This window comes from Verruconis gallopava (assembly GCF_000836295.1).
Source record: "Verruconis gallopava strain CBS 43764 unplaced genomic scaffold supercont1.24, whole genome shotgun sequence".
Taxonomy (NCBI): Eukaryota; Fungi; Ascomycota; class Dothideomycetes; order Venturiales; family Sympoventuriaceae; genus Verruconis; species Verruconis gallopava.
In genome coordinates, this window is record NW_015622160.1 from 29,942 (window position 1) to 53,831 (window position 23,890).

General features: G+C 53.4%; 6 protein-coding genes across 8 annotated transcripts; 1 reads left to right on the forward strand and 5 right to left on the reverse strand.

Annotated features, from left to right (window-relative positions):
• The first annotated feature begins 2,563 nt into the window (after positions 1-2,563).
• Positions 2,564-5,377, forward strand: PV09_06665 (Ras-like protein). Its single transcript, XM_016360340.1, has 4 exons — positions 2,564-3,103; positions 3,365-3,479; positions 3,597-3,872; positions 3,964-5,377. Exons 1-4 carry the CDS (start codon positions 3,092-3,094, stop codon positions 4,191-4,193), a joined length of 633 nt encoding a protein of 210 aa, XP_016211679.1. The 5' UTR covers positions 2,564-3,091; the 3' UTR covers positions 4,194-5,377.
• Positions 5,231-6,995, reverse strand: PV09_06666 (uncharacterized protein; the record flags this gene model as incomplete). The annotated part of the gene is made up of 2 exons (XM_016360341.1): positions 5,231-6,240; positions 6,348-6,995. 2 exons carry the CDS (start codon positions 6,993-6,995, stop codon positions 5,392-5,394), a joined length of 1,497 nt encoding a protein of 498 aa, XP_016211680.1. The 3' UTR covers positions 5,231-5,391.
• Positions 6,996-7,963: 968 nt separating this feature from the next.
• Positions 7,964-9,277, reverse strand: PV09_06667 (uncharacterized protein; the record flags this gene model as incomplete). Its single annotated transcript, XM_016360342.1, has 1 exon — positions 7,964-9,277. One exon carries the CDS (start codon positions 9,275-9,277, stop codon positions 7,964-7,966), a length of 1,314 nt encoding a protein of 437 aa, XP_016211681.1.
• A 687-nt stretch (positions 9,278-9,964) lies between these two features.
• Positions 9,965-16,102, reverse strand: PV09_06668 (calcium-translocating P-type ATPase, PMCA-type). Of its 3 annotated transcripts, XM_016360345.1 has the most exons (5): positions 15,343-16,102; positions 15,164-15,282; positions 14,502-14,625; positions 13,390-14,438; positions 9,965-13,329 (listed from the first exon to the last, which is right to left on the reverse strand). In XM_016360345.1, exons 2-5 carry the CDS (start codon positions 15,249-15,251, stop codon positions 10,730-10,732), a joined length of 3,861 nt encoding a protein of 1,286 aa, XP_016211684.1. In that variant the 5' UTR covers positions 15,252-15,282; positions 15,343-16,102; the 3' UTR covers positions 9,965-10,729. The 3 variants fall into 3 exon arrangements, with proteins under 3 accessions (XP_016211684.1, XP_016211683.1, XP_016211682.1); XM_016360344.1 differs by having other exon boundaries at positions 15,164-16,102; XM_016360343.1 differs by having other exon boundaries at positions 13,390-14,625; positions 15,164-16,102.
• A 752-nt stretch (positions 16,103-16,854) lies between these two features.
• Positions 16,855-17,154, reverse strand: PV09_06669 (uncharacterized protein; the record flags this gene model as incomplete). Its single annotated transcript, XM_016360346.1, has 1 exon — positions 16,855-17,154. One exon carries the CDS (start codon positions 17,152-17,154, stop codon positions 16,855-16,857), a length of 300 nt encoding a protein of 99 aa, XP_016211685.1.
• Positions 17,155-18,987: 1,833 nt separating this feature from the next.
• PV09_06670 (uncharacterized protein) lies at positions 18,988-21,363 on the reverse strand. Its single transcript, XM_016360347.1, has 2 exons — positions 20,862-21,363; positions 18,988-20,809 (listed from the first exon to the last, which is right to left on the reverse strand). The coding sequence occupies exons 1-2, from the start codon at positions 21,013-21,015 to the stop codon at positions 19,173-19,175; spliced, it is 1,791 nt and encodes a 596-aa protein (XP_016211686.1). The 5' UTR covers positions 21,016-21,363; the 3' UTR covers positions 18,988-19,172.
• Positions 21,364-23,890: the final 2,527 nt, after the last annotated feature.

The window sequence follows — 23,890 nt, forward strand, 5'->3', positions numbered from 1 at the left end:
GGTGAAGAGACAAGGTGTTGTTTTTTTGCCTGGACGGAGCATTGCTTGGTGGGTTTGCCAGAGGCGTTGGCGTCGTGACCTTTGCCTCCGTTAGGTCAGAAGCACGGATAAGCCAGTATGCAGGCACCCATCGAGCGGCGTAGCCTCTCTCTCTCTCCCTACTCTCGCGGACGGGAGGCATAAATTGGCTAAGAGAAAAGCGAGCTGGCGCGTGGCGAGCAGGCATTGCGACGAACAGGCCGGCGAAAAAAAAAATCCAGCAGCGAACGAAGCACAGGTGGTGCGCTGGGCTAAAGAAACACGCACGACATGGGAGGAACGTGGGAACGACGGGAGCCTGGGACGGTGATCCAAGACTTTTTGTCTGCGATGCTGGAGGGGTGTGTTTTATTTTTTTTATTTTATTTTTTCTTTCCGTTCGTTTCTTTGTTTCATCCGGGATCGTTGTCGAGAAGAATGGCTGCGAAGATCAACGTCGAGTAGTGTAAGCAGCGGACTTACTCGCGCGCGCATACAAGTATTATCAGCGAATGGGACGAAGAAGGGGGAGGGCGTTTTGGCGAGGAGAGGGGCGCTGTTCCGCTGCCAACGGAGCGTGTGGAGATGGCACCACGGGGCGTTGCCATACGACGGCTGCTATCGCCTTGAGAAAAGCGTTGGCATTATTCAGTTTGTAACGTTTGTCCATGATTGCCTCTCTATCTCGACCGTTTTTGCCTCTCGGACTGCCACCCGCCGCAAAGGGAAAAAGCAAATAATGCCGTTGCTTCTTGCTTGTCTTGCGTGTCCACCACACGGACTTTCACAAAAACGCTCGTGGTTGTCTGCGCTTTGAACTTCAGTCCGGGCTTTGAGGACGACGGGCCGTTGCGACACTCGATCTGTTTCGCCCCATGAAAGGCGCGATGTGCGAGTCTGTTTAGCTCACGACTACGCAGGCCGCTTCATTCTTCTGTGAAAGTTGACGGTGGTAATGTTTTCTTTGGTGGCGCAGCAAGGAAAGCGCTGAGAGGGGGAGGCAAGCGAATGATAAGGGCCAGAGAGGGGTCTTCAAGTCTAAACCAGGAAAGTAAGCGATCGATGGTCACAGAAGGCGGAGATCGTATCATATCAAACATCCACTCGTTGCAGAGGAATCAGCCCTCGATGGGGCAGTGGGGTGCGCGAGGCTGGAATGAGGGCGTGTGGTGGTGGGCCAAGGGCACAGAAACAGAAAGAACACCGTACAGAGCGCGAGACGGCGAAGAGTCTGAGGATGTGCGCTTGTGTGAGCGGGTGATGTCCGACTGGCTCGGCTGGGGATGGGCAGGCAATGGGCGATGGTGGGCGCGGTTACGATGGAGAGCCACAGGGCGAAAACACCAGATCATGGCCACGCTGTGCACATATCCATCCATCCACCCACACACGCACGCTCGCACACATACCCACACGCTACTGCACACGGAGAACGCACAATATTGACCGTCACTCGACCAGGCGAGGCGCGTAGCCGACCAAGCGAATCCGCAACGCAGGCACACGCTGCAGGGCCGAGGGGTTGGATCGTGCCGTGGAAGTTCTACGTTCTGCATCAGAAGGACCTTTGCAGCGCATCCTTGCTTCCTGCGAACGATGTCGCCCACCTCCCTTTGCACCGGCTGCTTAGCGCGTAGCACACAGGACGGCGGCCGGGGGTTGTGCGTGGTGGGCTGGCTGCTCAAGGCCGACACGCCACTGCTGTCCTAATCTGCGTACGCTTCGATGCGGCGCCTGTCATTGCTCTGCGTGCCGTGCCTATCTGCGTCGAACGCATTCTGCATGCTGGAGCAAACGGCGGCGGCCATGGCCGTCGTCTTTGCCAGCCTCGGGGGCTGAGAACGAGCGGGTCTGGCTCATGGGGGGGAAGTGATGCCGGATGAAGAGAAGGGAGCTGCCCTATGGAATGTCCGCGGGCACGTTTCTCACTTCGTTGCGCGCGGCCGGTCGTGGGCAAGGAGAACAAGCGGTAGCAAGGAGAGCAGCCAGCAGCAAGCGATGCGCGCACACAAATCAAAGTCTCGACTCTGTGCACGCAAGCACGGCAAGGGCCGAGGGGTAAGGGCTCGGGAACAGCAAGACGCATGTAGAAAGAAGGTAGCTCAGATGTGCATCACGATCCGTGGAGAACAAAGAACGAAGCGTCGTTCAAGGTGGTTTCAAGAGCGTTCCATGCTTGCCGAAGACCGCAGGCCGGCAACGACTCGGTAGCGCGCCAGGCGTCGAGAGTCCAGCCGTGGCAGCGGGCCCACGGCCCCGGCAGCATCGGAGGGAGTGTTGCTGGCACAGGTGCGCAGCGCGACGAGCCAGAGCCAGCGCCCGCGCCAGAGCCAGCGCCAGAGCCATAGCCGGAGCCAGCACCTCGCTGCCCCGCTGCACCACCCAGCTCGCTCGCTCCAGCACAAGCACGCGCGCTTCCCTTTATGCTTGTCCAGGCGCCATGCCCAATTCGGCAGCCCTGCTGGATGCGAAGAATGGGGGGTGCTGGTTGTGGTGGTTGGACCATGCCCGGCCGTCCCTTCCCCCCCCCATCCCTACCTACCTACCCAACCTACTGCTACCCTCTGAGAAAACCATCCACACTCACTCCTCTTTTGGGCCGATCCTGACTTGCTGCGAGCAACCAAACATCGTCAGCAATTGCGCCAGCCACCCAAACACACCTCCTTGCTTCTTCCTGCTTGCTCTTCTTCTTCTTCTCCTTCGCCTCCGCGCCACCGCACGCCGACAATTGTGCTCCGCCGCCCCCCTTGGATTGTTGCTACTCCACCTGCGCTTCCGACCTCCTCCTCCTCTCTCGAACACCACAACCAGCGGCTTCTCCTCCTCCTCTGCTCCTCCTCGTGCCGCCTCTCTTCCATTCGCAACTGCATACGGCCGCTGCTGGCTCTGTCTTCGCGAAGAGACTGCCGCACTACCCCAATCAGCGCTTTCTCTTCCTCTTTCTTTTTTTGGGTTCCATTTTCCTCACTCAATTCCCACCTAGTGCTGTGCACGCTCTCGCTACGACCCGCCTATCCTCGGTTTCTGGCGGTCGAGAATTTCCAGCAACGATTATACCCAATACGCAATCATGGCATCAAAGGTTGCTCACACCCGTTTTTTCCCCTTCCCTTCTCCTCGCTTCTATTCCGCTTTTCCTTTCTTGTACCGCATCCGCCTTGGCTCATGTGCGAACGTCGCCTCCACATTCCTAAGCTCGCCGCGGCAATGTGTTTGCGCTACGAGCTCCGCTTTCCCTGGTCATTCTTCTCCTGTATCTTGAACGCTCGGCCTACTGCCAGATCGGAGCGTCGGCTTGTTTGCGAGGATTGAGCTTGTGCTGACCAAGTCTCTTTGCCTGCAGTTTCTTCGGGAATACAAACTTGTCGTAGTCGGCGGCGGCGGTGTTGGCAAGTCATGCCTGACCATCCAGTTGATTCAAAGTCACTTCGTCGATGAATACGATCCGACAATCGAAGGTACGAATTCCAGCCCTTCTCTTGCGCACCCTGCTCGTTGCGCCAGACCTCGCGCAATGTTTCGGTACAAAAAAAAGATCTTCTTTTCAATTCGCTAACAGGACTGGCGTGCAACAGACTCGTATCGCAAGCAATGCGTCATCGACGACGAGGTCGCGCTCCTCGATGTCCTTGACACTGCAGGTCAGGAAGAGTACTCGGCTATGCGGGAGCAGTACATGCGCACGGGCGAGGGGTTCCTGCTTGTCTACTCGATCACGTCGCGCCAATCGTTTGAAGAAATCCTCACATTCCAGCAACAGATTCTGCGCGTCAAGGACAAGGACGTGTTCCCCATGATTGTGGTAGGCAACAAGTGCGATCTGGAGAGCGAACGTGAGGTCACAACAGAAGGTACGTACTCGAAGCTGGCAACTTTCGCTGCAGCCTAGTCGTGTTTGCCATGAATCCAGAGCGAATACTCACACAAGCTTAAATATCACAGAGGGACAAGCCCTAGCGCGACAGTTCGGATGCAAGTTCATCGAGACATCGGCCAAGTCCCGCAAGAACGTCGACCAAGCCTTCTACGACATCGTCCGCGAGATCAGACGGTTCAACAAAGAGATGAGCTCGTATAACCAGGGTGGCTCCGGCTCTGGCGCTGTCGGCGACAAGTTCGAGATGGACGGCGAGAAGGACAGCAAGTCGTGCGGGTGCTGCACGGTCATGTAAAAAGGAGATGCAACTCCGTCCATTCCATTTTTCTTCTCTCCGTTCTTGTCTCTCTTGTCTTGTCGACCGACCTGGTTGAATTTGATGAGCATGGGCACTTTTCTAGGGCAGCAAACTGGGCAAACGGGAATCTGACGTTTTTGCTATTGCTTTCTCCAAAAAGAACATGGACCGAGCAGCCTCTGGTCCCAAGACGTCGTTGGGTTTTTCATCTCGCACATATCATCACTCTCACTCTCAGCACGCACATACACGCGCACGCAGACATATATCGATCCATACATGACATGCTACCTGCAGTCGCAGTAGTATGAGGGGTCCCAAGGAACGCATGGGGAAGGAGCCCGCTGTGAAAGGTGTGGACGTAGACATGCAATCATGGTCGCGCTTGGCCAAGACAGGAATGAATGGGAAAGAAGGACGACGGGATCGGTTGGATCGCTCTTTCTTCTCTCGGACATCATCTTGTTCCGCCGGGCAGGCACGAAGGATGGGGATGAAAAAAGGAAACATTGTCCACGTGATGGATAAAGGCCTCGAATGGCGGCGCTGCATCAAAGTTTCTTCTCTTTTGCCCCTCCCCCCAATGCTTGCTTGCTTGCTCGCGTCCTCGAATGCGCCTTGTTGTTTCTAACACTGACGACATCTCTTCTCCCCCTCTCCGATCACGTATCTAGGCTTGTGGCTTTTGTACTTCTTTTATTTCCCTTCTTCAACCCCCCTTGGCCAAAAAAATTCTTTTCTCAGCCACTTCTTATTTTCTTATCCACGGTTGAACGTTTCTTCCCAAGGTTACTCTTCACATTGAACGGGGTTCTTGGTGTCTATTACGGATCAAGAATTGGTGTTCGCACGCCGCCACTACGAGGATGCCATTCGTGGTTCTTTTCATAGGATAATGTTGAAAGATCTCTTTACCCTGCGATCTCCTTTTCTACTGTCGTGCTGAACTGCTTACTTTTTCTCTTAGTTGTTCTCCTCGCCACTCAAGTTTACTGACGCAGATGAATGAGAAAAGGGAGCTGTTTCCTTCGGGGAAGAAGTCCAAGAAACTCTGATTATTTCAAGGTTGGCATAGATTACACTCCTCACACTAGGAATGCTGATTCTCCACACGCACGCAGCCACGCTCCAACTATCAAGACATTGCTACATGCAGACATGCGCACACAAGAGAAATAAAGCCCTTCTACCCGACTCACTTGAGTCTGTCCGTCAAGTCAGCCAGCATGTCATCTTCCTGCCCGCTTTTCGCAACTTCACGTTCTGTCTCCTCCTTTATCCTCCTCCCAAGGTCTTCCCTTATCCTACTGAACATGCCGTACGTCCTCTCCCTGACTTCGGCAACGGCTCCGCACAGATGGACAGCCACGTTGTGCACAAAGTGGTCCTGCTGGCCGTCCTGCCTGCCCAGCACGTCCCAAAGCCAGCCGGCCTGGATGAAGTCCTCGTCCGTGACCTCTTGCAAGTCGTATGTGGCCTTACCAACCCACCGCTCGTGGGCGACATTTGTGTCGACGGCCTTGTACGTGAGCGGTGCAAGAGGCGACGGGTAGTTGGGCGTTGCGCCGTAGTTGCCATTTACGGCCCCAGAGCCGTCGCGCTGAAAAGGGCTGTACACATGTAGCGGCCTGTTTACGGGGATTTGTTGGTAGTTGACACCAAGGCGGTAACGCTGCGTGTCGGAATAGCTGAACAAGCGAGCCTGCAGCATGGGATCAGCACTGGGTTCGACCCCGGGCACCAGGTGCGCAGGCGAGAATGCGATCTGCTCGACCTCGGCGAAGTAGTTGTCTGGGTTTCTGTTCAGCGTCATTCGCCCGATCGGCCGGATTGGCACCTCCCCGTGTGGCCAGATTTTGGTCACGTCAAAGATGTTCCAGCGGAAGGTCTCCGCTTGCGCGGGACTCAAGACCTGCACGCCGATGTCCCAGGAGGGAAACTCGCCGCGGGCTATTGCCTCGAAAAGGTCCTGAGTCTGGAAGTCCGGATTGACGGCATTGAGGCGGGCGGCCTCTTCGTTGGTTAGGGTTTTGTTGCCTTGGTTCTGGAGAGCAAGAGCAGCAGCACATTAGCTTTGATAACGGCTCGTTCAGACATTTGCGTGTGCGTGCGCGTTTGATCGCGCAGAAGATAGAAGGGGGAGCAGCTCACCGATATAACGTGGATCTTTACATAATGGTACGTGCCATCCTTCTTTGTGAACTTGAAGGTGTGTCCACCATACATATTGATATGTCTGTAACTGAGCGGCGTGCCGCGGTCGCTGAACAGCTGCATGACTTGGTGCGCGCATTCTTGGTTCGAGGACAGCCAGTCCCAGAAGGCGGTCGGATCCTTCAGGTTCGTTTTTGGATTGCGCTTCTGGGTGTGGATGAACATGGGGAACTTGACGCCGTCTCGGATGAAGAAGACGGGAGTGTGGTTGCCGACAATGTCCCAGTTGCCCTCCTCGGTGTAGAACTTGACCGCGAAGCCGCGCGGGTCTCTGGCCGAGTCGGACGATCCCTTTTCGCCACCCACGGTGCTGAAGCGCACTGCGACCCTAGTCTTCTTACCGATCTCACTGAACACGTCGGCGTCACAGATATCGTTGATGTCGTGCGTGACCTCGAACTCGCCAAAGGCTCCGGCTCCCTTCGCGTGCACTACACGCTCGGGAATGCGCTCCCTGTCAAAGTGGGCTAGCAGGTCGATGAGGTGGAAGTCCTGGAGCAGGACTGGGCCGCGGCGGCCAACGGTCTGCGAGGCCTTTGCGTACGTGACCGGGCGGCCGTTGGACGTTGTGTACACCGCCGCCATGTCGACCGATTGCTATCCCAATCGTCTTAAATGCGTGACACGAAGGTGAATGAAGTTTGTTAGAACAGTGGAATGTTTGACTTACGATGAAGTTGTACTCTCGGCGAGGAGAGGAGACTGGCGGCTGAAAAATGGCATATCATATATACAAACCCCACATTCAGCGAGCGAGCCTGAACTTGCAACGATCCAGCGTGCGATGAGCCCGTCAAAGGTCTGGCCCATAAGCATTGCTAATACCGCTCAATCGAGCCAGGCAAAGACAAAAAAAGTCGTACGCACCCAGCCTTTCTTACCTCTTGTCCGTTGTCATTCCGTTCCGTTGCCACGTTCTCAAACGGGAGGGAGCCTACGATTTGGGATTACTCAAAGGCTGCAGCACGCGCGAGGATTATATATCAGCGAGCCCGATCTGGAGAGCCGGTGATGGTCTCCTTGGCGGCCATCCTTGCTCGAAAGACGTTTCTTGAACGGGACGTACGTCTGAAGGCTGAGCCTTTTCTAATCAAAGGTGACGTTGGGATGTTTCTGCCGGCGTCGGAGCTCTTCGCATGAGGAAGTCAGGATTGTAAGCGCTGAGCAGAGAATCGTGGGAAAGGTCCGCTTTCAGGGATCTGGTGAAGACCGGAGGGCAAATACAAGGCCAGCGTTCGCGAAAGCACAAACGCGACGTAATCTCGCATGACATTCCTCCCCTTAGAACTTCTCCGGCTGAGTGTTATGCAAACAGCGTGCGAGCCGGCCGAATATTTCAGACCACTCTCCAGCCGAACGCTCCTCACTGAGCAAAAAGTTATACCTTTAGGAAACGCGCTTAGAACACGTTTGATCTCGTTTCATTCTACGTACTCATTATCACTATGTACAAAGGTCGTGCTTGGCGCTTTATACACTGGGGTTTAAGGACGTCGTGCGAACGGCAGCACGTCCAAAGAGCCTTGATCTTTCTCATCCTGCAGCCCACATGTTTAAACCTTATACTTGGATGGGTCAGGGCCAGCCAAGCTGAAGCAGTTGGCAAAGTAGGTCACGGTCGAGGACCAGTCCGAGAACAGGCCGATGATGCCGATCTCGTTGCCCAAGACGTTGAGCACATCGTACAGCTGGCCATCATACTTGGTGGCGTCAGCGATGGTGAAGTAGTAGTAGTCGTCGTTGAGACCGGCGCCTTTTAGCGGGCCCGAGCGCTCGAAGCTCCAGGCGATGATGTCAAGGCCCGCAGCCTTTGCAGCAAGAGCATACGAGGATGGGACGATGGTGCTGTTCTTCTTGTCGCCGTAGGTAAGAAGATACGGAAAGGGAGGGGAGATGATGTTGACACCCTTAGCCTTGAGCTCGGGCAGGCGAGCGACCGCGGCGGTATAGTTTGGGCCCGGAGCGTCGTCGCCATCCTCGTCAAGAAAGACGGCCTGCTTGCCAAAGGCAGGGTACTCCTTGATCCACTGATAGATGTCCGGGGGGTTGAACGACTGTGCGTAGACTCGGTCTGCGTCGATGCCCTTTTTGATAAACATCTCGATCATGTCGCGTGCGTACTGCTCTTGGGTATATCCATTGAAGGGCATCGGCACGGCTGACGGGGGAGTCTTGAGTTCCGGGGTGAAATTGCGGTATCCCGGGAGCGAGTCGACCAGGTCGATGTAGCTTTCGAGCGTCATGACGGTTCCGCACGTGTCGTACAGCTCGGTCCGCCATTTTGGTGTTCCGTACTGGTAATCCTTTGGCGTCGTTGCGCTCGCGTTGAAGCCATCCTGCTTTCCACAGAGAGTAGTGAACTCCTTGAGAGTGATGTCGCTTGTGCAGCAAAGCGCACTGGCGGAGTGTGTGGCATTGGCTGGGGTGAATGGCTTTGTGCACTTGGCCGCTAGCTCTGGTCGGAGCAAGATATCCGTGGTCGTATGAAGATCGCAAAGAGAATGGCGGCAGACGAGCTGCTTGTCTTTGGTGAAAGCGACGTCGCACTCGAGAATTCCTGCGCCCATACGAGCACCGGCGACGGTGCTCTCCACCGTCTCCTCAGGAAATTGGAGGGTACCACCCCCACGATGACCGATTGACCAAGATGAAATCGCAAAAGGACCATTCTCGCAGCTCTCCAGCTTACTTCTCAGCGGACCCTTGGTCATGTTATTGATTATATAGTAAGGCCGCGGATCAAAAGAGACCATATAGTCCGTCTTTGGCGTTTGTTTGACAGCAGGCGTGTGGTACCAGGGAAGCGCAGCGACTCCATTGGCAAGCAAGGCCGACGCCGCCAGGCTGAGTGGAGAAGAAATGTGCATCGTGTTAAATGAGCTGGAGCGCAGCACAACAGCAGCCACAGAAGATCGACAGATCTACACTAACCTGGTTCTTGAGGAGATCGAGTTGATGATTCAAGACCATGGGGGCACATCTTGAGAATCCAATCCACCTTTTGTATCACGGTCATGCTTCGTGTCGTGATAAGCAAGCGATGTTGAGGCCTAGTCTCAATTGCGACATTGTCAGGTTCCATCCGCGTAGCTCTGGCCCACGTGTGGTAAGGCAATGATTTGAATGCATCCTGCTGGTGAGGTCAATCTCGTGTTACTAAAAGCACGCGTGCATCATTACTGAGCCTGAAAGATAGAAATAGTATATGATAGCCAATCAGTGCTCCTAGCCTTTCACCGTGCCTATCTGTGCCAAGGCGAACTCTGGGTAGGAATAAGACTTGGCACCTCTAGCTTCTTCGCAATACAGGTTTTGGGAGAGAAGTCGGTGGTGCTGAGAGCAGCCGAGGACAGAACCTGAGGCTTGAAAGTTCCTGGATACTTGAAGCTCAGCTCTTCCTTCCGCTCGCGCAATCTCGAATTAGGCTAGCAGCGGTGCTACCATCAGAAATGCGAACGTAGCGTCTCGTAGAGCTGACGAAAACGTTATATCTCTTTACAGCCACGACGCTGTAAGGCAGCGCACACCATGTTCTCGTCAGCGAGAAGTCAAGTCGGAAAAGAAGAGTCATTTGATCACAGCGTCGACAGCCAACCTACGAAGAATCACAGCGGACAGCCAATATGCACAGGCCAGAGGTACAGTATCCAAAAATAAAAGTCTTGTTGTGCGAGATGTCACACAATCTCGCTTTTTGCCCAATCAGAAAATATTTTTTTACATGAAGAATACACGGCGTTCTTTCTAGTGCCGTACTCAAATGCGCCGCCTCGACACCATGCCCATGCTTTCTGTATGCTGCTAAAACGTCTGTGAAATGACAAAGCGAGAGTGTGCGGTTTCGACCATGCTATGTGAGATGAGATAAGGATTTGTGGGGCAATTGGATGCCGTCTTGGTTGTGAAAAGCATTCCTGTCTCCGCAGACAAGAATCCGACCCGTGTCATGTTTAAGATATACACAATCCACAGAGTCCAGCGCGATTTTGGTTTCTACCTTTCGGAACCCATAGCGTCTTCCGATAAGATCTATAAATTCGGCATTGGTAAGTTGAAAGCTACTTCCTTGCACATGTTGTGCAAAGGCTGCAGCGGAGGCGTTCGTGATAGAGCGGCCAAAACTCTCAGGCAGAGACCGCGAGGTTTCTGTCCATGATGGCGGGTGCCAGGATCCTGACGATTTTCTATCCTCAACTTTGAATGCAGCATGATACGACGGCTATCGTTGATGCTGAAAAGCAGGATGCTATTTAGCACATTGTTCTCCACGATCTGTGGACGCGGATGCATGCTTGTGTTCCTGTTGACACGTTTGTGTATCAAACATGCTCTCGAGGCTTTGCCTCTCCTGCCGACTCTGGACTCAAAGTACTGTGATCTCTAGAGTGTATTGGCCGTTCAATTGGACTCAGCCCGGCAATGCTACCAGCTAGCAAGCCAGGCATACCCAAGGCGGACTGCATTGGCGAACTACTAAGCCGGCTCCCAGAACGTGAACGCTGGAGAATTTCTTTAGGATGTTGTATCTTGTGCTTCAGCTGATTGATCCTGCCGCCACGGACCCGCTTGAGAAAGGCAAGATCGTCACGAACATCGAAAAGTGCACGCGCAAGATCGTAGGAGCCACCTTCAGTATCCTCAACACGAACACGTCTGCGTCGTAATGCTTCCGGGATAAGCTTGTCGATGAACTTCGAGATCCACCTATCTGGGATTAATCTGACTAGAAGACCACACGGGATAGATAAGAAGCCTAGGACAATGGAGATGCCCCATTGAGGGCCTGTGAGCTTCGTGACGACGAAAGCTTCACCGCCAACGAAGATGATAAGAGTCTGACCACCAATCATGATAAGCAGAATGACTATGAAGATCCAGTTCTTGAAGAAGCCCTCGAAGATGTTAAAGCTGTTATCAATACGACGAGCATTGACAGCGTTGAAAATCTGCATCCAGACAAAGACGTTGAAGACAAGAGCGGCTTGCTGACGTGCTGGGTAGTGGAACCAACCCGGACCCGCAAAGTAAAGTATGAATGTGACAACGAGCTGGAATATGCTTTGTCCAATAATCATCTTCCACATGGTGAGTGAGATAAGGGAGGAGTTTCTTGGTTCGGGTTTACGATCGAGCAGAGATCCTGCAGGGGGATCCGTAGCAAGAGCCAACGCAGCAAATGTGTCCATGATAAGGTTGACCCAGAGAAGTTGCACGGCATTTAGCACAGCTTGACCTTCATCGTTGGCAACAGCCGAAACAAACGTTAGAATGACGGCGGTGATGTTGACCGTGATCTGAAACTGCAAGAACTTCTTAACAGCATCGTTGATTGTGCGACCCCACATGAGTGCCTTGACGATTGACGCGAAATTGTCATCCATGAGGATAATGTCCGATGCCTCTTTTGCGACTTCAGTTCCCGTAATTCCCATAGAAAACCCAACATCGGCTGCCTTGAGTGCAGGTGCGTCATTCGTACCGTCACCCGTGACAGCGACAACCTGATGGAGTCTCTTGAGCGCCTTTACGAGGATACGTTTGTCTTCCGGGCTGGAACGAGCAAGGACGCATAGATCGAGCACTTTGGCATCCATCTCCGTCTCGGAGAGTCGTCGGAATTCGGGGCCTTCCATGACCAATCCATCCTTTGGAAGAATATCACATTCTCGAGCAATGGCTTTGGCCGTTTCGACGTTGTCACCAGTGACCATCTTAACACGAACCGAGGCACGTTTGCAGTCCTGCACCGCCTTTGGCACGCTTGGTCGAACAGGATCCTGAATACCCACGATGCCCATCCATATCATTTCGCGGAAGGCGAACGAGAATTCTACCAGATCCGGGTTGTCCTGCAATCTGCTCGCCTTGGCTGGCGGCCACTGCTCGTAGTCTGCATACGAGAAACCAATCGTACGCAGAGAGAGCGAGGCATAATGAGACTGGATAGCCTTGATTTCATTCCTGTGCGAATCCCGGATCGGAACATCACTAAGCTTCTCCGATGGATCCTCCAAAATTCGATTGCACTGAGGAAGCAATATCTCGGGTGCACCCTTGAAGAACACGCGATACGTGTTATCAGAGACTTTGACAACGACACCCATACACTTGTGTTTCGAATCGAACGGGAACAACTGCACGACCGGGAAGTTGGAACGTTCAACGCTGAGGGTGCCCAGGCCAAGGCATAGCTTAGCCCAATCCAAGAGAGCAGTCTCGGTTTTCGTGCCCACGAATGCAAACTTGCCGTTCTCTTCGCCTTCGAAAGCAGTCGTGTTGATCGCAATAGCCTGCTTAAATAGATCTCTCATCTCGGGGCTGAGCTTGTTGGAAATCTCGTTCATTGTGACCACCACGTGAGGGCTCTGCGATGAGGCCACGGACATCCGTTTCTTTCCTGAATCAGTAGAGGGACGTCCTTCAATATCAGAGACTGGTGAGATGGGATCCGCTTCGCCGCCGGTTGGGCTGCTTTCGTCTGAAGCAGCAAGGTTCGGCTCCCTTTCATCCGTTGTCTCGTTGGCATCTTCAGGCACTTTATTCTTGTCGCCAAACCGAAAGCCACCGGATCCAAGTGTGCCCACGACCACGGTCATGACATTCTGAGTCAAAGTGCCAGTCTTATCGGAGCAAATCACCGTAGCGTTGCCCATGGTCTCACACGACTGCAGGTGTCGCACCAAGTTGTTATCCTTAGTCATACGTTTGGTGGCAAATGCCAAGGCGAGCGTGACTGCAAGAGGCAAACCTTCAGGCACAGCCACGACGATGATGGTCACAGCCGTGATGAAGAGGCGTAGGAATTCCTGTGCTTTGCCTTGTGCATCCTTATCGTTATTCGGAAGGCGGGCTAGGAATTCGATAAAGGTGACCGTGAACAAAAGTAAGCCCGCTGCGGAACCAAGTTTTGCAATGTAGCCTGTGTTCTCGTTAGGACACCGATGTGGATGTTAAAAATAGTGAAATGATGTTAGCTCACCAGCAAGGATATTCAGCTTGTACTGGAGAGGAGTCACTTCGTTGTCCTCCCTCAGAGCCATCATGGTCTTGCCGTAACTCGAATGCACACCAACAGCAGTGACGAGGAATGAGCCAACACCTTCAGCAACCTTCGCGCCAGAGAGTATGAATGGATCCATCTTCTTTAAACTGCGACCTTCCTGCATTGCGCGCCAAACCTCATTTGCTGGCGTCTTCTTCATGAGATCAGACTCACCCGTGGCTGAAGATTCGTCGCAGCTGACATTGTAGCCGTCGATAAAAATGCCATCAACAGGCAGAACGTCGCCCTGTTCGAGAATCATAACATCGCCTACGAAGCACTCATAGACGCTGACCTTCATCGTCTTTCCCGATCTGATGACCTTCACAAGCCTGTCGTCCTTCTTCTTGTTTAGCTTCATGAACTGCCTCTCCTTCTGCCAGTCATTCACAGCGCCAACCATCACTACGATAAAGATAGCCACAATAATGGCCACGCCTTCAACCCACTCGACCTTGGCTCCAGGCTCGGTACCCGCAAACGTTTGATACAAGCCAAGTGCTAACGAGACGACGGCGGCAACGCTCAACAAGATCAGGATCTTGTCCTGCAGCGCTATCCACGCCAGTTGCAAGATGTTTTTCGGCTTCTTTTCCGGCAGCCTGTTCTCGCCAAACACTCGTCTGCGATCTTCAAAGGCAGATTTGGCCACTTTCGTAGGCGTGATCGCGTCATCACCACCCGAGACCGCAGGCTTTACCGCTGATTTTCGTGTCGTATCTGATGCTTTGGCCCTTGCCTCTTCTATTGTGACCTTGCCGTCCAGCTTTTGCTCGTCAGGGCTCAGACCTGTCTTGATGTCCGTTCGCAGGCCGTACTCCAGACCTCCTAAACCCCCGACTGCCTTGAAAGCCTCCAAGCTCTTTGGGTTGTAGAGACGGGACATCTGACCGGGCACGAACGCGAATGGATTGTCTTCGATGTTGAACGTCTCGTCTTCTCCCTCCCGGGGAGCTAATACATCCTCTTCGCCCATCTCGGAGTAACTGGATCTCGATCTTTCAGAACTCTGATATTTAGATGCTGATGCCGGAATGGACTCAACGTACGTTTGACTACTAGCTCCGGCTGACGAGAATGAATCCACAGAGCCTCCTCTCGTTCTGTTTCCGGTCGGCACAGCTAGCGTGTTCGTGTTACCGGAGAACGTGGATGGCGAGTTAACTTCGATATCTGGATGAACCATGTTAGAAAAAAAAATAGAGAGCAACGTCATGTGGCAAGATGTGTGGTTAAAGTTCATGCTGCCTTTTACGGCCGGTCATGCAGCGAGGATTGAAGAATGACTGCACCGCAAGACTTGGCATATGTGGCAAGAGATCGCAAGAGAAGCCGCGGCCGGCCAAATGTGCAGCAGCCATCGTTCGTTTCGCATGCGGATGCTTTTGTCGACGAAGTCGCGATTCGCAAGACCGCAGTCAAACTGGCCTTTGCTTCGGCACATGCACACTGATTCACCTCGCAGGCACGCACATAAGCACAAGCCTTGACAGGCTTGCGCCTTCCAGCAACACGTAACTCCTTGCGGCTTGCAAGCCAGACGGCAGCATTCGCCACGGTGTGCTCTCTTGGCGCTCATGGTAATCGTGCGCCACGAATCGCTGAAGCTGTGATGCGCAGCATTGCCTCATTCTTCCGGCGTTTCCAGCGGAGTTCTCGCAGGCCATCGAACGGACCAACCATCGAAAAGGGAACGAAGATTTTCACATACCATGATGCTCGTTCACGTTGGACGTGTCGACAGTTATTGTAGGAGCGCGCGGCCGCCTCAATGCCGCCGGCTTGTCTTTGTCCCCCATATCGAAGAATTGTCTCCGTACACTTCCAGCCCTACGGCTCTCCGTTAGCCTTCACAGCGGGCACAGCACAGTAGCTATCCTGTCTTCTCACTGTCAGATGGCCGATCTGCCCGCTCGACTTGCTACGGTCGCAGCGCGGGTCCCGTTACGTTATCGCTGGAGGCGGCACCGCCGTCGACCGTACTGAGCAACTAGGGGTATGATCCCTCTTGAAAACTGGATTCCAAGGTGGAAAAGCATAAATTAGGGGGTTTATCAAAAGGTGTCGAGCTCTTCTGACCGGCAACTGGGTGCAATCCGATTGACGACGAGTGGTGCTAGGCTGACGGGGTATCCTCGGGGAGGACGCTAGTATGAGAAGACAAGTATAGTACAAAGAGATGATAGTGAGGTTCGGCCGTGTCCGCAGCGACGGGTTGAGCAATACAACTGTCTGGGTATAGGCCAGGCGCAAACGTGCCGACCGGTATCGACAACACGGGCGCAAGGCTGTCTGGCGAGTCGAATTGGGATTTGCGGGAGCAGCGGAAGTAGAAAAGACGGGAGTTTGTGTCCTGAGATTGTGGCTTAGCTGTGTTGCCGCCGGCACGTCTCCAGGATCAACCAGCGGTTCATGGCAACGCGGAGGCCATGATGTCTCGACTCAAGGTGGCAATCTTGGGAGTGGGAATGGAGAAAAGCGCGAAAAGCAGTGGACTAGAGAAGGTGTGAAAGTTGGAGAGATGTGCTCGAAACAGGAAAGTTGACTGTCTTGCGGGAGCAGCCAAGAGAGCATAGCCTCAATGCAGTCGCGCGCCGAGCTTTGGCGGGTCTGAGGGCCCAATGGCGACACGGCACATACGCCAATCCCAGCACCCTCACGCATGCTCAGGTCGCCGCTCGGACCGGACCCGGCAATTGTGCAATTCACTGGCCTGTCTGGCGAGCGTTGGGCGTGGTGGTGGTCGATCGGCGGAGCACAGAGAGCACCTCTTGCGCGGAGGACGGACGGGCTGCTGCGGCGTTGCGTGTAGCGGATGTGGTCGCAGGAGGCCGTGGTCCAGGCCTGGCATAGCGCGCTTCGTCGCTCTCGCTGCTCTCTCCCAAGGCGTACATAAGCACCGTCCACCGTCGTCTGCGCGCTCACCTGCTTGCAAGCTGATCCTGTTTCCTCCTTCCCTTCCTCGCCCCTTGTCTTCTTGTCCCTCCACGTCAGTGTGTCATCGATGGGCTGCCTCGTCCTTGACGTAGTCCAGCGCGTGTGAGCTTGCTTAGTCGTCCAGCTACTTCGACTCCTGCCAACCCGCCTCGCAAGCGTCGCCGTAGACTGTTGCGGTTTGGTATTGGCCAACACTTGGCAAGACCCAAGACCTGGAATTGTGTCAACGCCGACTTGGCGACTCAATCATCATTTGCACGCTCTCATTAGACATGATATCAGCACCGTCTGACTTGTCTTTAGCGCCGCAGCCGTACAAGCCCAGCTGCGTTGCAAGCTGGGCTTGGTCAACCGCCCCAACGCGAGCGTGATGTTATCCCATGGTATTCGCAAGGCATCGGTTCCTGACGAGCCAGGGGAGCTTTCCACATGCATCCTTTGTCGCAGCAGGACACAGTCGTCATCCTACTCCTCCCACTCCTGCTCCTGCTGCTGCTGCTGCTGCTCCTCTATCTCAGCATCGTCATCGCCAATGTCGTAGCGGGCCCTGTCCTTCAGCACTGCTTCGCCTGCACGTCGCGACGCCACGTCGAAACGTGTGATGCCCTCAGCCAAAGCAGGCGTGCACAAGCGACGCGGCAGTTCCGCCTTTTCGGCCTGGCTGCCTGAGGACCCGCGAGCGGTACTTGAGGGCAGGCAAGAGCTTCCCACCAGTTCCTTCTGCGCGCTGCACAGCCTCGCTCTAGACAAGCTCTGCTGCTGCATGGCAAACTACCGTCAGCTTTCTTGAGAGCTTTGCCTTCTCTTGTGTGCGCGATTAAATTTTTCGTTCTTAACTGTCTCCTGGACACCCTGGCCTCTCAATCTCAGAGATAACACCCAAGAACCTTTGCCTTCGTGGCGCCAATTTCCCCAAGATCCGTTGGGTTGGCCGACGTCGGTGGCACTGGGAGATCCCGCCGCGCGACACAAGCAGCCAGATCAGGACTCTCGCCATGGCGACAAATTTCGGCTGGCCTCGTTGAGTAGCCATTTCCCGACTGACGTGCTGCGATATGCTGGCCAGCGTTGGATGGGTCATCGTCATCTTCATCCGTGCTTCTTCTTGTCCCGTGATAACTGCTCTTCTCCTCTGCTGGGCATTTTGTGGGTGCTTGTCCCACCCTTGGCCGCGTTTCTCAAAAGCCAGGACTGCAAAAAGTGGATTTGTTTCATTCCAGAAGAATTCAGATCCTCGACCCACGCATGCTGACCTCCGTGTACCTCTGAGACGCTCGTGTCCACTTGTTGGACACGATATTGTTGTCTGATCGTTCCCCTGCTAGACGATCTTGATAATCATTGGCGGATCATATGCCTCGTACTGCAAGCGACTTTCCAAATGCGGCCATCTCACTCTCTCCGCGAGCAACCGACCATACCTATACGCTAACCGTACCCACGCACTGGACACGTACAGGAAGTATGTCCCAGTTCCGACTCGTTCTCCATACTGTACTCTGCCTTTTGAGGAGAAGAGGCAGACAACCGCTTATTATGGCACAGCCTCGAGAATCGCAAGCACCCCACCGTGCAAACTGTGTCCCGACCCAGTCTATGATCTATCCTGCAGGTACCATCAGTGACACGCACATGTCTCTGATCTAGCGTAGTCGCGCCTGTGACTTCCCTGGCTGGCCTCGACATTCCAGCAACATTCTTGGATCACCGCTTCAGTTCTTATGTCTTTCTTGGGCACAGAGGGGCTGAGTCGCTATTCATGTCGAATTCTGCCTCGTTTTACCGTGAGCGTCAGGGTTCCTGATACCAAAGGATGCTTAGAACATGGCTTCGTAACCGTGTCTTGTCCGTGTACGACGACATCACGAGTGTTGCAACCAACTTTACGTGTTAACAAGTTCGACATTGTGCAGACGTGGCGAGACGGCCGACTGCGCCCCAATCGGAGTCAGCCGTATTCTCAGGCAAAACTCAGCCCATTCAGCTTGACAAAATCTCTCCATTAGGGAAGCCCAACGAATGAAGTTGAAAACCACAATGCGTTGTCATTGACAAAGAAGAATGTACTCGTTAAGTTTGATGACTTTACGTCGAAGATTCCGTTCCGTGAGTACGCTTGCCCAGGCTTGGCACAACTCGTGTTTAAGTCCAATACACACATGACTAGTCAAGTCCATTTCTTTACCATTTGAAGCCAACGAAGTTCCGCTTATCTCGGACACGATGTGAAGGGAAAATGCTGACAAGAACTACGGGGTGCTAAGATGGTACACAGCCTCTTTTAGTGGATGAATGCACATTTTTCTTCTTCGATCGAAAATCATCTCCTTCGACGCGAGCTATAATATGCTTTGACACGCCGAAGGAGGTGCAAAGATGTCTCACTAGGACAGTCATCAGGGCACTCCGTTCCGGATCACTGGACCAAGCAGGCAGGTTTCTGAGAATCTGTCGTTCGTTCTGAAGAGATTTGAACGCCGAAGGCCAATTTCTGTCCCCCAGAAGCGGAGACTTGCACGATAACTGTCACGCCCTAGTGATCTGCACCGTGAATTTGGATTTAAAACATGCGTAGTGTTGGTCAAGATAAAAAATGCTTTTTGATTTGCAGACGTCGCTGGTATCTGCTAAGCATGACTTCTGTCAATCGCAGAATTATTCATTATACAATAAACATTGAAATCCTCCTGGTATCTCTCACGTAGTTCATCCCATCATAAGTCAAACCCTCCAGAAAAGAAAAAAAAACGCCGTACCGTGTTACGAGTGTTCTAAGCCGAAGCTCAGTACGTCTCCGGGAGGCTACCGAAACTCGGTACCGGTTGCGAGCAGTCCCAATCGTGCTGATAGGCGATGGGCGGCATGAAGCCGCCTTCAAGTGCGGCCTGATAACTCCATAGCGGTGCCGACTCGGTTTTCCACGTCCAGTAAAACCATCCCCAACCTATCTCGAACGCGCTCATCTGGGCCTCCGCAAATGTCTTTAAGAACAGTTTGTAGTCTGCCGAGAAGGTCGACGCATCGGCGTTTGCAAGGTCGCAGCTGCACTGTTTGTCGTGTGTTGGACAGTTGGGCTGGCTCCCGTCTGCGTTGAAGGTGTCTAGCCATCGAGAGCCCATGCCAACGCCATTCAGGTACTTCTGACAGTCAGTGTCCGCCTGCGACCACTCCCCCACCATCGTGGGGCCAAAACCGGTCGCGGTGTTTATGCTGGCGGTCATCGTTTCTTTGTAGGTTTCGCAAGCAAACCCGACCTTTTCCGCGTGGGTCTTGGAGATGAGAGCGTCGTCGAAGAGCAAATACTCGTGGACGTCGAGAGCCAAACTGTTGCCGTAGCCCTGCAGCTGGCCTTGCCATGCGGGTAGACCTCGCAGGGCTTCGCTGAAGACCTGCGTGGAGTTGAACCCTGCGCCGTGGATGACGTTGTAAGCTTGCGATGTCCAGGCTTCGAGCTCGTTCAGCGGAATGTCCTTGCTCGGCTCGTTTACGAGACCGTAGAAAGTGACGACGTTGTTGTATCTTGGCTGCGCAAAGAAGGTTGCAAGCTGCTGATGTATGTCCAGCGAGCGCTGCGCGTTGAGTGCGCCGTCCGGACCCACGATCCAATCGACGGACCCTTGCCTTCCACTGTGGTTCCAGCCATTCTGACTGCCAGGAACGGCATGAAGATCCAGGCTGACGCGAAGACCGTACTTCCGAGCCCATTCGATGGCTCGTAGCAGGTAACGCCAAGACACGTTCGCAACGTACGGATCGCCGTCGTACGTCCTCACCGCCCAATACGAATACGGGATACGGACATGGTCCAGACCGGCGGCGGCGATGGCCTTGAAGTCGTCCTCCGTGATGAACGTCGAGTAGTGCTCCTCCAAAGTCTGCGCGGCTTTCGTTCCCAGTTTCTGGCACAGCGTGTACTCGTCTACCGCTCCGGGAACGGCATCAAATAACGAGGGCGTTATGAACGGTTCCAACGAGAGCCAGCCCCCGAGATTCACGCCGCGGATAGGCAGCGTGCCGTAGGGCCATGTCTGGTTCAAGGCCGGAACGTTTGGATTCGCCCGAGCGGTGTCGTTCCAGGTGGAATTAAGGCCCGCGATTGGGAGTCCGCCGACCATTTTATCGGTGAACGTGCAGTTGAAGTCCCTCATGTCCAACCAGCTCGTCGTGTCGAGCCAGGTCCCTTTGGCGTCACTGGGAATATCGTCGGCGGTAGGGCACGTGCTGACTTTGGAGGTGCTCGTCGCCACGGCAGAACTGGTGGGCGTCGGGCTCGTTGACGTGGTAGGCGACCCACCGTCTGCCGCCAGTTGTGAATCCGATTCCATGTTCGACTTCGTGTGTACGACCTTTGCTGCGAATAGTGCACCTATGGTGGTACCAACGATGGCCACTATGACGGCCATCATAGCGAGCACCACCCCTGTTCTAATGTCAGACACGTCTCCACATAAACCGATGTCGAACCAACGTACATAGTCGGCTATGCTTCCTCGTTCTAACCGGAGGCGCAAATGTGTACTGTGCTGTCACGCCAAACGGCTTTTCTGATCTTTCAGTTGTGTGCAAGATATTGTCGGTACTGGTGTTCCAGTCCGGCAGAGGCCAAGCTCCTTCTCGTTCTGCCATGGCCCGCAGATACCTTTTACACGCCTCAGCAGCGATGCTCAGGTCATAAAAACGGTGCAGCGATACCCAAACTGCTGCTGCGGACCCGACGCTGTGCGTATAAAATGCAGCGAAGCTCTGCGTTTCGTTTTGTCTACACTCGACTGGGCTCTACCAAATTTCCGCGGGGTTGCAAGGCGTCCTAGATGGGCACGAGTTCCGAATTTCTCGTATTCTCAGCCATACGCGAGCAGAGGCATGGACATCACGACTGTAACGACTGGAGGGCGGAGACACGCGAGAGGAAAACGGAAAGATGAAAGGGAACGGAGAAGGATAGAAACTCAAGACGTTGGGAGATCCTAAAAGAGGCTCCCATGGTGCTTTCGGCGGCGGTTGGTCTCTCGCCCAAATGCTACCACCGTACAGGGCGTAATTTCGTGGCGCCACGCCCAGGGCTAATGATTCCGGTACGGAGGGTCAGATCATTGTCAGAGCCGACATTTGCTAAGCATGCACGACGTCTTTCGAGAGCTGTGCAACTAGTCAACAATCATATGTCTGGACATTTGCGGTGCTTTCGCCGCCTCCACTGAGGAAACGAGAATGTGAGCATTCAGCGCTGGCTGTCAGAGTGAGTTGGAAGGCGCAACGCTCAGCCGCATGCGAAGTCTAAAATTCGGGGTCCGGGCGCGGGAACGCTTGGTAAGAGCGATCGGCGCGCGCCCCGACCGTGCCACCAGCTGCACGTGCTTAGGCACTAACCATTTCTGGCTGGCGGTTCTCCTATTCTTCACTTGTGACCTTCCTACCTCTTCGCCTCCCTCTGCTCATACAAGTATGTGCCGCCCGCAGCAGACGGGTTGGCTGCATCCCCTGGTCTGCTAGTCATGATAACTCATTTATTCTCAACGACGCTGCAGTGCGTATTTGGCCGCAAACGCTCAGACATGCGGTTGTCCCATGCGATCAAAGCGGGAGCATGCGAGCTTCATGGCCGTATGAAGACTTTCCGCCGTACTCTGTTCTTCATCACTTTTGACAATTGCGAGAAGATCTACAAAAGAAAATGCCTAAGCCACACATGACTAAGCTACCGAGTGCAAGGCGGCTTTCATAACGTCGAATGGTGTTGTGCTGAGCAGGCCCTTGCTGACTGCTTTGGCTACTCCTGAGTTGACACCTCATTGCCAAGACTAATTTTCGAGTGCACGGCTGAGCAAGGCCATGAGGACAATGTATCGCTGGCATTGAGGGGCATCCACGTGCTATCTCTATCTGGCCTACGTTGAGGCAGCTGACGATGCGAATCAATATAGTAACGAGCACCCTGTAGAAAGCAACATCTCAACTTCAACATGGGTCTCGAATCGTTGGACGTTGTATGAGCACAAAGCATGCTGTGTTCTTCAGGGATTGTCTTGAAATTGTCACACGGCAGAGCCTCATGATGGCCATTACGGAACATCCCAGCATTTCCAACTCTATAGTTGCTTGCTCTGATCCGCGTGGTTCCTCAGAGGTACAAGAATCGACCCAGCAGTCCATCCCTCAAAGGTCTTAAAAGTATTACATACCCGATATGTCACAAAGGGTCTTCTGCAAACCTTTGCACTTGCTATGTGATGAAGAGCCAAATGCACTGAATCAACCCCAAGACATGACTATTGTGCCATCTGACGACTTGAATCATCTCCATTAAGTATGATCATGATCCATGTTTCTTGTTTCAAGAGGTCTTCGCCTAGTTTGCAGCCAACTTTATATCATCTTCTCTTAGAAATATGTCGATTAAGGCTTAAAGGTGCCTCCCATTAATGAAGCTATTTGAAGAGCTGTCACATATCCCTGTCTTCGCCTTGCCCTGCAAGGCTGGTCTAGATGGGCTGAAAGTCAGCGTAGAGATGCTACGGCATGCAAACAAGTATGGAAGGGTAGTCTACCGATTATGGCAGCACAAACGGCGCTGTTAAAGGACACCACTTCTGAACCCCAGTCTGAACTTTGGCTGTTAAGAACAGAGGATTTCGCCTTGCTGGAGATAAGCTGAGAATGTATTTATTCTCCACACGCGCTTTGACGCGAATCATAGGGCCGGGGAGCAAGACAGGGCTTCTTATTACCCTAACGTACGCACTGGATGCAGCAGTCAGATTTAAGCGCTTCATAGAATCCATTAACGCCTAAAATGAAGGTATATCTTTTATGATTCGAGTCCTTAGGACGCTTCTCAAACTTGTATTGTCCTTGTTTGCTAACATCACTTAAGCGGCAAGACGAATCTATCACATCCATCCACATACCGAGTCTTTTCCGAAATTGCCAAATGCTTTACAAATACCCTCCTTTAGCATACGCAACCTGTACCGACATTGTTGGTATGTAGACGCAATGCTACGTGCGATCCCTTTGGCTCAGCCTTGTGGACAAAGGCTAGAAAGCGTAGCTCATCGCGGTAAAATGGCCGCAGATGATTGGTTGGCGAACGCATTCGTCTCCCAGTGCTGAGCTCGTCTCATTAGAACTCTGCCACAACGTCTCCATGACCTTTGCCATCCATCCTTCGCGTCAACGTAAAACATGTTGCTCTTCTAGAGAAAATGTACTGGGGAGAATTGTCTCTACAAAGCACAAATTTCACACTATATTCACGTTGTCTTGTAGAATATTTCAAAATCACCCATCTTCCGTACTTGTTTGCAAAATCTTCACTGCTTCGCAAAATCACTTACCCGCAATTTTAAACCTACATCTGGTATTACCATGGTTTCGTTGCCCGGGAGGTCAGTTACTAGCTCGGCTTGTAATTATTAGCTCTTCCTCCCCATTACCATACATTTTGCGCGTCGGAAATGACGAAAGACCGTTTCGTGCAATTCTCAATTCCCCCATTTTC

Coding starts and splice junctions, on each gene's coding strand:
- PV09_06668 (XM_016360343.1), bottom strand. CDS start 15,251: ATGGGGGACAAAGACAAGCCGGCGGCATTGAGGCGGCCGCGCGCTCCT. Junction 14,626..15,163: donor CAACGTGAACGAGCATCATG/GTATGTGAAAAT, acceptor TGGTTCATCCAG/ATATCGAAGTTAACTCGCCA. Junction 13,330..13,389: donor CAAGCTGAATATCCTTGCTG/GTGAGCTAACAT, acceptor ACGAGAACACAG/GCTACATTGCAAAACTTGGT.
- PV09_06665 (XM_016360340.1), top strand. Junction 3,480..3,596: donor ATACGATCCGACAATCGAAG/GTACGAATTCCA, acceptor GGCGTGCAACAG/ACTCGTATCGCAAGCAATGC. Junction 3,873..3,963: donor ACGTGAGGTCACAACAGAAG/GTACGTACTCGA, acceptor TAAATATCACAG/AGGGACAAGCCCTAGCGCGA.
- PV09_06670 (XM_016360347.1), bottom strand. CDS start 21,015: ATGGCAGAACGAGAAGGAGCTTGGCCTCTGCCGGACTGGAACACCAGT. Junction 20,810..20,861: donor GAGGAAGCATAGCCGACTAT/GTACGTTGGTTC, acceptor ACATTAGAACAG/GGGTGGTGCTCGCTATGATG.